Source organism: Gobius niger (genome assembly GCF_951799975.1).
Source record: "Gobius niger genome assembly, chromosome: 14".
In the NCBI taxonomy this organism is placed as follows: domain Eukaryota; kingdom Metazoa; phylum Chordata; class Actinopteri; order Gobiiformes; family Gobiidae; genus Gobius; species Gobius niger.
Genome location: NC_136865.1, coordinates 17,416,582 through 17,429,932, shown reverse-complemented (window position 1 = coordinate 17,429,932; position 13,351 = coordinate 17,416,582). Strand labels below are relative to the sequence as shown.

The 13,351-nt window shown below is 40.2% G+C and overlaps 1 protein-coding gene across 1 annotated transcript; it reads left to right on the top strand.

Moving 5' to 3' along the window:
• The first annotated feature begins 4,632 nt into the window (after positions 1–4,632).
• gmpr (guanosine monophosphate reductase) lies at positions 4,633–12,950 on the top strand. The gene is made up of 9 exons (XM_079570508.1): positions 4,633–5,076; positions 6,532–6,651; positions 6,751–6,834; positions 6,916–7,089; positions 7,168–7,249; positions 7,492–7,598; positions 7,771–7,813; positions 7,904–8,063; positions 8,206–12,950. The coding sequence occupies exons 1-9, from the start codon at positions 4,990–4,992 to the stop codon at positions 8,384–8,386; spliced, it is 1,038 nt and encodes a 345-aa protein (XP_079426634.1). The 5' UTR covers positions 4,633–4,989; the 3' UTR covers positions 8,387–12,950.
• The last annotated feature ends 401 nt before the right edge of the window (positions 12,951–13,351 follow it).

Here is a 13,351-nt window from a genome sequence, read left to right as displayed (position 1 = left end):
TACTCTTTATTTGATGTAATTTGGCCACATATTCACAGAAAAAGATCAAAATTAGGAAATGGAAAAAAGCGGAGCTCTTATTAAGCGTATGATGCGAAGCGCGACATCGTAACGCGGAAGTACGCAAGTCATGACTTTTCTTTCACACGTGCTATAACTGTAACAGATGCAACTTAAAACAGACTCTCAGATCCTCCAGAGGCTCCTGGTTAAAGTTTATGAACTTTGTGCTGCCCAGAGTGCGTTCTTTGCACAGTCCAGTCAGGACGAAGCTGCAGGCACTGAGCGCACAGGCCAGGGGCGAATCAGAGAAGGGGGCTCAGTGGGCAAGGCCCCCACACAAACACACCCCAGCATTAAAAAAAATAAAAATAATAATAATAATCTAATTCTGTCTCAGTCAGAACAGGAAACACAAAATGTCATTTAATATACATGTATTTCAATCTTGTTGAGGAGTAAAACCATTCAATCTAACACAATTATTTAAAAAAAAAAAAAGAAAAAGGCATAAAGTTATAGTTTATTGTGATTAAATAAAACGGTCACATTCTATTTAATCACAATAAAGTACCGCCCCGGGATCTCGCTAATGGTCGGTGCCTTTGTGGCTCTTCACAGGATCAAGGTTGAAAATTTCGGCTCTTGGTCTCCGACTGGTTGGCCACCCCTGTTTTAGAGTAATAGTACTTAAAGCAAAACTAAAGGACAAGCTTGCCTTTTAGATAAGATGCAAAATGAGTGGAATCCTTCTGCATTTCATACTGTATCTGCATAAACATACGAGTCCTGTAGGCTACTGGGTGTTATTTAGCCCAGATGTTATTGCCATACAGCACTGCACTCCTGGATCATCTTTGGATTAATGTCACATGTTGGGAGCTAATGTTGCATTTCTTCACAGTTCACGCCCTTCTCAAAAACATCTGCTGTATGTTTGACGAACTATTAGCTATTTTCATGTCACATGGCTGGACCCTGTGAGAAGAAAAGAGGGGGCCATGCAATATCACAAAATGCACGCAAAATCCCTGCTGGCGTCACATGAATTTAATGAAATGAACTAGTGTGTTATGGCTCTCAACATCAATCAAATCTTTATGACCATCGAGGGGGAACATTGTGGAAGATTTGGCTTAGATTAGTGTTTCCCATGGCACATATTTTACATTACAAATATCCCAAGCACACCACCAAACAAAAATGTCTCAAAAAGTTATTGAAATACAGTATAATGAAATTCTAGTCTCAGTTTATTTGGGCTTCTCAGTGTGAAATCTGGGCCTGTTTGATTGATCACAAAGCTGATATTCTTGAAGGAATTGAAGGAAGACAGGTGAAAAGGGCAATCTATGAGCTATTCCAAATGCAAGCGCTCGTCATATAATTAGAATATCATGAAAAAGTGCATTTACTGCTATTCAACTTAAACTGTGAAATATATGTTATAATCATTACATGCAAAGTGAGATATGTGTAGCCTTTATCTGTTATCATGTTTGATTGTTGTAGCTCAGTTTGTAAAAACCTCAGATTAAAAATCTCTGAAAATTAGAATATTTTAAAAATGGACTGTAAGCCATAATCATTAAAATTATAACAAAGGCTTGACATATGTCACTTTGCATGTAGTGAGTCTATATCATATATTATATACACTTAAATACACTTTTTCATGATATTGTAATTACATGACGAGCACCTGTTGACAATGCACAAATGTTGAACCTTACTATTTGTGACTGAATCCACAGTTCTTTAGAAAGAAAGCAAGCAAGTAACGTTTGTTTATATAGCACCTTTCACATACAGTTAATAACACTTTAAAGGTGCATTATGCAATAATAAAAAAAAGTATTTTTACCTTGTAGAGACCAAGCGGCTGTATGAGAGGTCAGTATGGTACCTTTACTTTCAATCACAGTGGTCTCGAGGACGCTCCAAGATCAATTGTTTTGTAGATTTTCTAGTGAGTGGGTCCATCAGCAGTGAAAACCTTCCAAACAATTGATCCTGGATTGTCCTAGAGACCATTGTGATGGAAAGTAAAGGTGCCATGCTGACCACTCATACAGCCGCTGGGTCACTACAAGGTCAAATATGCACAAATATCAACTTTTTTATTCTGCATAAAAGTTGCATAATGCACCTTTAAACAATCATGGCTATGTGGTTAAATTATGCCACCACTTTTGAATGTCACAGTGTAATAAAATGTCACTGAATATATATACATATATATACATTTCTGTTCATTTGTGCAAACAGAGTAGACTTTGTGTCAGTTTTTGTTTCATGTGGAGGTCCAGTAATTACAGAAATGGGAGCTCTTGTTATGACTTCCAGGGAACCTTTTCAGGTTTCTGTAATGTTATGATTGCCCTGTGTGTAATTCAACCCGCTTGAAAGGCTTTTGACCTAGTTTTCTAAAGAAGCTTTTCTAAACCATTTTACACTTGTCTTCACCCTCTTGTATGTCAGATGATGTGTACTTTACTTTCTCTTCTTACAGCTTAAAGTAGGTCCTTATCCCTGATGCAAGAGACCCCACAGTCTTCATCACCTGTCACACAGAAAACAACTCGAGTTTCTAAGTTTCATCGTTTTAAGTCACGCCAAGGAGTAAACATCAAAGACTTTAAACCAGTTCCACCCGCCCACTGCCATGCGGCGAGCATCTGCTGGTTTTAATGGCATATTGAGGTTGTTTTTCCCTCAGTGGAATCCAGTGCAGTCTTATTTGGGCCTCTAGCTGCACATCCTACGTTTCTTTGTTTTGTCCCAGGAAGTTTTAGACCAGAGCAAACAGCTGCAACACAATGACAGTTCAGCTGTGACACTGGCATCACATAAACACATGACTGCTTGGTCATGTGGAGAATTTCACATTAGTGACCCATACAAGCATTATTGTTGTCTACTATTAATTAATCAATTATTTTATTTATTGCATTCATTTAGGCCTGGACACATTCATAAGTTACAAATCAAAGGCCCTACATGTGATTTTCTTTTCTTACTCAACATGACAGTATTGCTTTCTGAAAGTAATGAAATGCGCTTAGTAACCAATCCCTGTGAAGAATCTGTTAATAAAAAATAAATGAGTTTGAACCTCAACCAATTATTTAAAATTCACACTCTAACAAAAGATATACGGCCTCTAATACAATAGGCATAATGATGTTCTTCTATTATTATACTGTTAGGGCCTATTTCTAACAGCCACAGAAAAATACATAGATTAGAGAGACAAGCAGTTTGAAACTTTTGACAATTTAGGCGGTCTAACAAATAAACAAATAATAATAAAACATGTTTTTAAATAGCTAAATATCTTCTTGAACTGGTGGTTACCAACCAAGCGCCCAGTATTGAGTTCTGGGCTGGTCTACTTCACAGACGACCTCTATCTATACAGCCTGTCTATGCAGCTTTCCAGGACAACGTTATACGTCACTTTGACCTTTGCCCTTTTCCCCCTCTTCTGCAACATGTTAACACCTGAAGTTAGTTCATCAGTTCATCAGTGGCCGTGATACTGCCCCGGGACAGTCTGAGTACACAGTTCACCCTCAGACCCTTCTTATCTTTATCTGGTGGTTTTTATGGCTTTTAGGGCAACACTGAGCCAAGTTTTGTTGCCTATGCAGTTCAGTGTGACGTGCGAAAGAACAAGTGTCCTGCTGTACCATGCTGGACAACGTCAGGCATGCAGTTTCCCTACATGAATGTATATTGCTAATATTGTTTGCATTAGAGTCTTATTTGTGTGTGTGAAATGGGACTCATCAGAAGCTGTAAGCAGCTTAAGAACCCAGTTATTAACCATCTCTGATATGGAGCTGTTCAGATGCTGAATGCCTCTGATGATTGCTTGGATTGTAAAAACCCATAACTGGCTTTAAAATGAACTGTGAAGTATCTTCTCATCAAAGGGACCATGGAGTTGCCAGAAGCTCTATTCACTGTCCTGAGATACTGTGCGCTGCTGTGAGCCGCCTCTGGTCCCTTTGTCTCTGCTGCCATCTACTGTCATGACATATTGTTACATATAAACTAAAACGCCATCCTTCAGAGAAATTAGTACAGTACAATAACTATATTTTCACCAAATGATTTGTTTTAGTTTAAAGGTGCATTATGCAACTTTTTACGAAAAAAAGAAGTTGATATTTGTGTTTATTTGACCTTGTAGTGACCCGGTGGCTGTATTAGCGGTCAGCATTGCGCCTTTACTTTCGATCCCAGTCGTCACAAGGACAGGATGAATTGTGGAAAGGTTTTCACTGCTGATGGACCGTCTCACCTGAAAACCTACAAAACAATTAATCCTGGAGCATTGTAGAGAAAGTAAAGCATATAGCCGCTGGGTCACTATAAGGTCAAATACACACAAATATCAACTTATTTGATTCATAAAAAGTTGCATAATGCACCTTTAAGAGTCTTTAGGCACCTGGAATCTAAAGAAAAAACGAGCCTGGAAATCCATCCACTGTTTGACCTTTTCATTTATTACATTTATTGCCTGCAGTTGTTAACTTGCTTGAATGCTGCCCTGCTGTGCACCTCTCTCTGGGTTTCAGTTAATTGATCCATTTCATCATTGCTGAACTCTCCTCTGTTGCAGTCTGCCAAACAGTAATGCCCAGAGTGGACAGCAGGTGTGCTCTTTCACACTGCAGCACACAGCCACTGCAGCAGTGACAGCCTGGCGTGTCTGCCAGCCTGGACACTGCTGCTTCTGCCACTCTACTCCAGGAGTGAGGAGAGGGGGGGAGAGAGGCGTCCAGGCCCAAATACAGTCATGGGGGCCGGGGCAAGGCTGGGCCCCCCTGAGGTATAAATACGCTGGCCTCCTGGAGGTTCGGGTTTGGTGGCTTTGGTTTGCGACCACTGACCACTGCTGCTGCTGCTGTTGTGCTCAAGGGAGTCGCCTGTGCATCCTCTTCATCCTGGTCTTCATCACTCTTCTGGACCGTCACCATGCCTCGTGTGGACGCGGATCTTAAACTGGACTTCAAAGATGTGCTTTTCAGACCTAAGAGGAGCAGCCTGAAGAGCCGCTCAGAGGTCAGTGCAGAAACAGTACTTTGTTTAGACTAATGCTGCTGATTCACCTCCGCAGCCCTGCAGGAGAATGGAGGCACTCTGTCTCTTTTGACTAGGGAAGTACGTGATCTGAATATGAAGTATTTGTAGAAGAGCAGTCTGAGCTTAGCAAAATGTATGAGGTGATAGTGTGCAACAAGCCATCCTTCACATAGCATAACATTATCGTCAGGACTTCCTTTGTAGGTGGTGGAATGGCTTGACCTTCCTAAAGAGGGCAGAAGGACACAGCTGATAGGCCAAAAGGTTACAATCATTGTATTAACAAGTGTGTCGCCAGCCCTGTGGACTCTTATTTACAGCCAGGAACCACCCACACTCCCACTCTGCTTTATCGCTATGTCTTTCTCTGTGATCAAGCGAACCGTGGATCAAGGACTGAAAGGACACGCCAAGATGTCAGAACAGAACTGGAGTTTGGAGCGCCAGTCCGCAACATGAGACGAGGGAGCGTTCTCAGAAACCTGTTTAAAAATAGAGTAGTGTGTTACAGTGGGGCAGAGCACATACCAGAGACAGCACAGATATCTGGACCACACAACATACACATATTTATACACACAGTTATCAGTGGGTTGGAAAAATAATACTTAGTCAGTGGAGTAAACAACATGCCAAGTCTAGACTGGACTAAATCAAGGCCTATCAGTTGATACTATGATCCACTTTAGTACAGGAGTAGTTTATACTTTATTTTTCAGAGAGAGACTATTGATATGTAAAATAACTACATTAGCAATAGCAAACACAAATACCAATGCTTTCTATAGATATATTTGTCAAACTGTCAGTATTTTACAAAGTGCTATGTATAATTAAGGACTTATTGTGACATATCGATTCACTTCTGTGTAATTGTGCATGTATCTCTTAGTAAGAATGCTGTACTAGAAGAAGTGGCACGTATTGATTTGTTTCACTGAGACATTGGGAGTGCTTGACTGGAGACGCCCTGTCGCCAAACGACTTAACAGAGCCATTCTTCTTCTTTCATAGCTTAAAGCGTAATATCTACAAACCATACTTATCGTAGCAGAGGTCCAGCACATTTCATCCAACCAAAGAAATGCGGTCTGTACATGGGTACATAGGGTCTAAATTATTCATTATATCCGGGTTATAATGGTCAACACAGCTGTTTCTCAACTGGTGTAGCTTTGGGACTCACCTTCAGTTTATCGTGACAAAACATTTAGCAATTTGGCCCTGTTCAGTTTCCAGTATCACCTCACATGGATTCATTGATTAAAGCCATAAGACAAAAAAAAAGTCCACTGATTTTAGGTAAGGTCCTGTGACCCATTGAATTATTGAATTTATCAGAAAAAAGAAAAAACAGAATAAAGATATAAATATTAAATCATGCTATTTTCCTGATCCAAGGGTATTGCTAACACAAATACTGTTCCTCTCCAGGTGGACCTCACAAGGACCTTCACATTCCGTAACTCCAAGCAGACGTACACGGGAATCCCCATCATCGCTGCCAACATGGACACCACCGGGACCTTTGAGATGGCACAGGTCCTCAGCAAAGTGAGTCAAAAAGGATAATAAGAAATACACTGTTGTTGGAGTAGATTGGCTATTTTAATATGAGACTGCCATCAATAACATCTCCCCTCTCGTCTCCAGCACACACTCTTCACAGCTATTCATAAACACTATTCAGTTGAAGACTGGAAAAACTTTGCAGATAAACATCCAGAATGTATAGAGGTACAGGACTTGCAAGAAGCTTTATTAACCTTTATCGTTATTTGTCATGTACATTTTATTAATCACATTGTTTTTGCTCAGCATGTTGCAGCCAGTTCAGGCAGTGGGAAAGCTGACTTTGAGAAGCTCTGTGCCATCCTGGAAGCCATTCCCGCCATCAAATACATCTGTCTGGATGTGGCCAATGGCTACTCTGAGTATTTTGTGGAATTTGTGAAAACTGTCAGAGAAAGGTTCCCCAAACACACCATTATGGTATGAGAGCCCCTGTTGTAATAGATAAAGCACGCTTCATACAAGGTGCAGGTATGAATGCTGTTTCCGTGTTCTCAGGCTGGTAATGTGGTGACCGGGGAGATGGTGGAGGAGCTGATCTTAACTGGGGCTGACATCATCAAAGTAGGAATTGGCCCAGGTCTGTAGTCATTTATTAAAACTGAAATTGTAAACCCTGACATGTCTGCAAACATTAATATAGCATACAAAAGAAATAGTGACTGCTATATAACAAAACTGCAAGCATTAAAAACTTCCAAATAAGTTCACTTCCCTATATATTTATATAAAACATCCTGTATTGATTTTCGATTCAAAAGTAAGTGTTTAAACCAAAAATGTATCATGCGTTAAGTGTTTTCCATCGTGTGTTTGGTGCAGGTTCAGTGTGCACCACAAGGATAAAAACTGGAGTGGGATATCCCCAGCTCAGTGCAGTTATCGAGTGTGCTGACTCAGCACATGGTCTCAAAGGACACATCATTTCTGTAAGAGCCGCTCTGGACATCACAGTTTGATTCACACTGGTGCTTTAAATACCTCAAAGTGTCCACCAGAGGGAGCCATTACCTGGTTTAAACCATAGACATAATATTAAACTTGTAGAAACAGTATTTAATTGTAACAGACTTAAGACTGCTTTTCCTTTGCTCTTTTCAGGACGGGGGCTGCAGTTGTCCTGGAGATGTAGCTAAAGCTTTTGGTAAAGAATATTTCGTATTAAAAATATTTTTTTTCTATTTTTTCTATTGTGTATCATTGTGTATCATTTTGGCCATGTCCATGTTTTCAGGGGCAGGGGCGGACTTTGTGATGATGGGGGGAATGCTGGCAGGACATGACCAGTGCACTGGGGAGGTCATTGAAAAGGACGGCAAGAAATTCATGTTGTTCTACGGCATGAGCTCAGACACCGCCATGAAGAAATATGTGGGAGGAGTGGCCGAATACAGGTGAGGAAAAATGTTAGAACAATCTGCATGTCATAGTGTAATACTGATCTTCTCAAACTTTTCACACTAAATTATCTCCGATCAAAATGAATACATGCTGACATACAAACTCACCAATGCATGTTTCTTTTTCCTCCTTCAGAGCGTCAGAAGGCCGTACAGTGCAGGTGCCATACAGGGGGGATGTGGAGGACACCATTCGGGACGTGTTGGGAGGTCTGCGCTCCACCTGCACATACGTGGGAGCTGCCAAGCTCAAAGAACTCAGCAGAAGGACCACTTTCATCCGTGTCACACAACAGTCCAGCCAGATGTTCACCTAGCGGGCCCTGCATGCCTTACACACCAACATGACATGCATTGTGAAAGTCTGAATGTGGAGTTGGAAAAGAGGTATTTTAAGGCCACAGGGTCAAACTCAGGAATTATGTCAGAAGTAGCTTGGTCTGCTTGTCTAATCCACTGTGCAATTTCTTGTAAGGTAAAGATTGCGAATGGTGGCACTGCTGAAATAGAAAGACATTAATGTAGTCATGATCAACAAAAATACTTGTATGAAGGTAACACGACAGTGCTGCTATCTGCTGATAATTATGGAACGTGATATGCAAGACCCAGTGGAGTCACTGGAAATAATGTTGCAATAAAATGCATGCAGGAACTGCTGCTAATGTCACATGTGGTGTTGGGTATTTTATGATTTACTAACTTTTACACAGTAGAAACAATACATAACACATATAATATTAGTAAACACTTATGTGCCTTTCTAAATTCGAATTTGGGGATGTTGTTAATATCTTAGGCTGAATTATGGAAAGGTTTTAAATTCTTTATGTCAGTTTCCAAATAAAACACAACTCATTTATTCCAGATATGTCAAGGTTTCATTTTGTTTTTCAAAGAGGTGCATTTGTACAGATGTCAATTACAAACACCAACGGGGATTCTCCGATGCTCTAAGCAAAGGGGTGGTGAGACACAGGAACTTGGTGAGTACAATATAGTACAAACACATTGGAGCTGGGAGCGCCCCCTGCAGGCCACAATGCCTCTGCTCCTGTGCTGCTCTGTCCAATCCAGTGTCACAGGCGAGCAGAGGAACATGTCCGCAGAGCAGCCTTTAGAGCCAAGAGTTCACAACAAGGAATCGATCCACATGAACGCGTCCAAAACATTAGCCCCGCCCTGTCAGTGGCAGTGGGCGGGATACAGGTCACACTGGTTGTCCTTTTTTTTTTTGCCTTACAGAGCGGCAAGTCCAAAGTGTTGAGTTCACTGAAGAGCGATCCAGGCCATCTCCAGCATAATACACAGAGTATCGTAATAATAATAATAATAAATTATGGTTATTATCAATAATGTCATTAGTTTATAATATCAAATTATATGTAAGAAATTTACATATCTTATAACCCATATCAAACAGCCCACCATGTAAATTGATTGGGGTGATACTAAACAGTTAAGTGAGCCTCTACAAGTTCTTCTTTCTGCCTGAGTTGGTTATCCAGCGCTATGGACATTTAACAAGAAAAACAAAGAAAGAAATAAGGAATCCTGATCAAATTCGGTTCACTTTTGAAACTACAAAGTGCCAAAACACATCCATTTTTTGCAAAAAAAGTAATGTACAAACAACTAGAACAAAGAGCACACATGCCTTTTTCTGATCAAAAAGTCACAAGCTCTCACACCCACATTCATTTTATGTGTCAAGTTTGTGCAAGAAGCCAATAAAAAAAAAAGAAAGAAAGAACATTAGCAGTGTTTCCTACAGCGAGGAAGCGTGTCTAAAACTCAACAATGACACATTCTTGACATAGTTTTAAGTCCCCTGACATTATATTGAGTGCTACAAGGAGACAAAAAACTAGATAGAAAGCTTCTGCACCAAAAGAAATGCAAAAAAAAAAGAGGTTTGCGTGATTTTATACTGCAAAGCCAAGCTGTGCCAATCCACTCTCAATTTCAGTTGTGAACAAGATTGTACGTAACAGCACAGCCTGATTTCGTGCGAGGCGGAAGAAGCTATCCCACCGACAAACCTGACTAAAAGGATAGGGATCAATTCCAGGAGAAATTCCTAAAAAGAACCAATAAGGAACCGCCCAACACCTCGGCCCGTTGGACCCAAGAACGCGCCAAGTGAGATGGAGCACAGACAGAGAAACACAAGGTGATACGGGCAGGTGATGTGCAAAACGTTACAGCTGAGCCACCCCTCTGTAAAACCATTCTTAAATATTCACCTCCTTTTTTCCATTCTCTGTCTGTTTCTGAATGAATGTCGCCCCTAGGGAGGGTATCAGTCTAAGATACAGAGCTTAGACCAGACCAAAGCCCGTCCTAGGATTTTTAGAAAGTGCTCAAAACATTATCAAGTCTTTTTTTTATAACTACTTACATGTGCATCTCTGTTGGTTTTTTTGATTTTTTTTGTCTATTTTTACATATACATTTTTTTCTACTTTTTTATAAAAAGTGGTCCCCACACGCAATGAGGTTATTTTTTTCTGTGCGTGTCACCTATAACCATTCGAGGGTCAAAGTTTTGAGCGCACAGATGATTATAGGAAAACAAAGGCGCACTTTCGACCCCAACCTTACACGTTTAGGTTGGTGCGTCGCATACACACAAACACGCAAAAATACTGGGGGGGGGGGAGGGGGGAGAGGGAGGGGTAACTCGGACAAACATGACGACTCCGGAACAAGCCATTTCAGAGGGTTTAGACACTGGAGTCTGCTACATACACTTGGCACGGCAACAGGAGGTGGGGAGGAGGGGAAATGAAAATATTGCACATTGTCTCAAACGTTTCGGGGGTAAAGGGGGTCGATTTAAAACAACACACACAAACACACACAAACACACACACACACTCACGCACACTGAAAAAGTAAAAAGTGTATCCCTATAGACAGTTAAAATAGAGGACATAGCTTCTGTTTTGTGTGCATATTATGACAAATAAGAAAGAAAATGTAACAATTACTTAATCATGAATGCAAACAAAGTGGGCACTTATTGTTTATGCACGGAGGCTCGGTCATGGCCCTTTTATACAAGGCGGTTGCATCATGGTTGACAGTTGCCTCATCTTATGTCACATCCTGTGCCTATGTCCAATGAGGAAGTGAAAATGTAAACACCACAAAAACCTTCAAACGAGGTAAACCTATAATTAGAATTGCGTTAACTGTGATCTGGTCGTGCACTTTTTAAAATAATTGAAAAGTCAACTGGGTCAATGTTGTGCTATGGTCCACTATTTTAACTGTGTACACTCCTTCTCTTCCTCCCGCTGATTGCTTATAGTCTCTTATTGAGGGTAATAATGATAAGTGAGAAGTGGAGATGGACAGTGCAGTCAGTGAGGCTGCACCACAAAGGTAGCTATTGGTTGTCTTTAAGGGTTTCTTTGATTGCTTGGCCTTTGAGCAGGAGAAGGTGCTGGCTGTGTACGCTCGGGTACCTGAAGAACAAAAAAACGTTTAAGATTGAGGAGGTTACTACACGGAGGCACGCTTCAGCGACACAAGAGGTTCTGCGGGTTGTGTGATTGTAGTTACTGCATATATATATATATATAGTATATGAGACACTTCCCTGAAATACTATTACGACTACTACTGCAATTCCCATATGATTTATGACAAAGGCTCATATGTGTAGTTTTCTATGGGGAGATTTTGGTTGTCTCGCAATAGGAGATTATTCAATGTTTATTGCAGATCACTTGAGTGGAATGTGCCTGAATACTATGAAAATATTGCTTTCTACAGTAACCAAACAAAGTACTTTGGCTAGCATTTCAAACTAATGTATATATATATATATTTGTAAATTTGGTGATAAAATGATTTGAAAGGTCTATTTCTAAGTTGGAGTTTTTGCAATTCAGGTGTGGCGACACAAAGGTACACGAGTTACAAAGACGTACAGAGACACGCACACACTAATTTACTGACTATGCCATAGGACACGGAAGATCCCCAAAAAAATAAACCCTGTTATGTTACAAAAATAAAGCAAAACGCTTTACCATTTAACCTCTTAACACATTCATTCATCTGCCTTAAAAACACTTATGGGGTGCAAATATTCCCATTTCTAAAAGCAATCCTCCAACAAAACACAATTTTAAGAAGACCCGACAACTTGTGGCCCCACTTTATTTACTTGTCGCACCGATCATTCCAGCAACCTGTTTGATCACACAAACCAGAAACACTTGCCCTAATGTTGCATGGCACTGAACAACGTACAGTCCCTCTCTACATCACTGACCGCAATTAACCATTAACATCAATACAAATCATTTATGCTTGAGCCATTTAAGTGAATTGCCTTTTTAAATTACTTATTTCTAATATAGTGGAAAGATTGTTTTTCAAATAAACAATATTATTATGGCTTTTTATATTTGCACTGTGTGAGGAACATGGGTCTTGGTATATCTTTTAGTATACCTACTTTATTGTATTGCAATCACTCTGGCTAGCGAAAGCCAATGAGTAATTTCCCCTCTACAACTGTGGAGATTCCACTACCACTGTTTCCTATGAGTTACACTTATAGGCAGTACACAACTTTTCCAACTCCCTGGATCCTTGGAAAAAAAACACCCCTTTACGTTACATAATCCCCGCGCTCCAAAAAGGCTCCAAATACAAGCCTTTCATTCAAGATAAACCTCTGACCTACCCATGTGCAAAACCAAAGTTATTAGCACGACTGATGAGGTAACTGCTACTGTACATCTCAGCAAATCATTTTTTTTTTCTTGGCCAAAAGCACAAATGGCTGCTGCCCCAAACTCGACCTTCGCCTCACTCACTGGACAATAATCTCTTTCAGTTATCTTTTAGGCCAAGCAAGAACGATATATCTGTTTCACAAATGACTTAACATACAATCGTTCTATCCAGTGTGTTTTTTGGTCTAGCTCTTCATTTAGGACAGGCCTGTTTTTAATTAAAAGTCTCGTCTGAATTCCACCTTCCCGACAATGTGCAAATTGCATGATTCTCTAAAGTTGTGGTTCTCAAACTGTGGTACGTGTGCCACTGGTGGTTCATGTGATACTCAGGGTCATCTAGGATTTTAGACTTTATTCATTTTAATGAGAGATTTTTCAATTTATGCTTTAATAATGCCTTTAAGGTACCATATTTTCCAGACTATAAGTCGAACTTTTTTTCATAGTTTGGCTGTGGGTGCAACTTATACTCAGGTGCAACTTATATATCAAAATATAACATTTCATATGTTTGTTATTTTC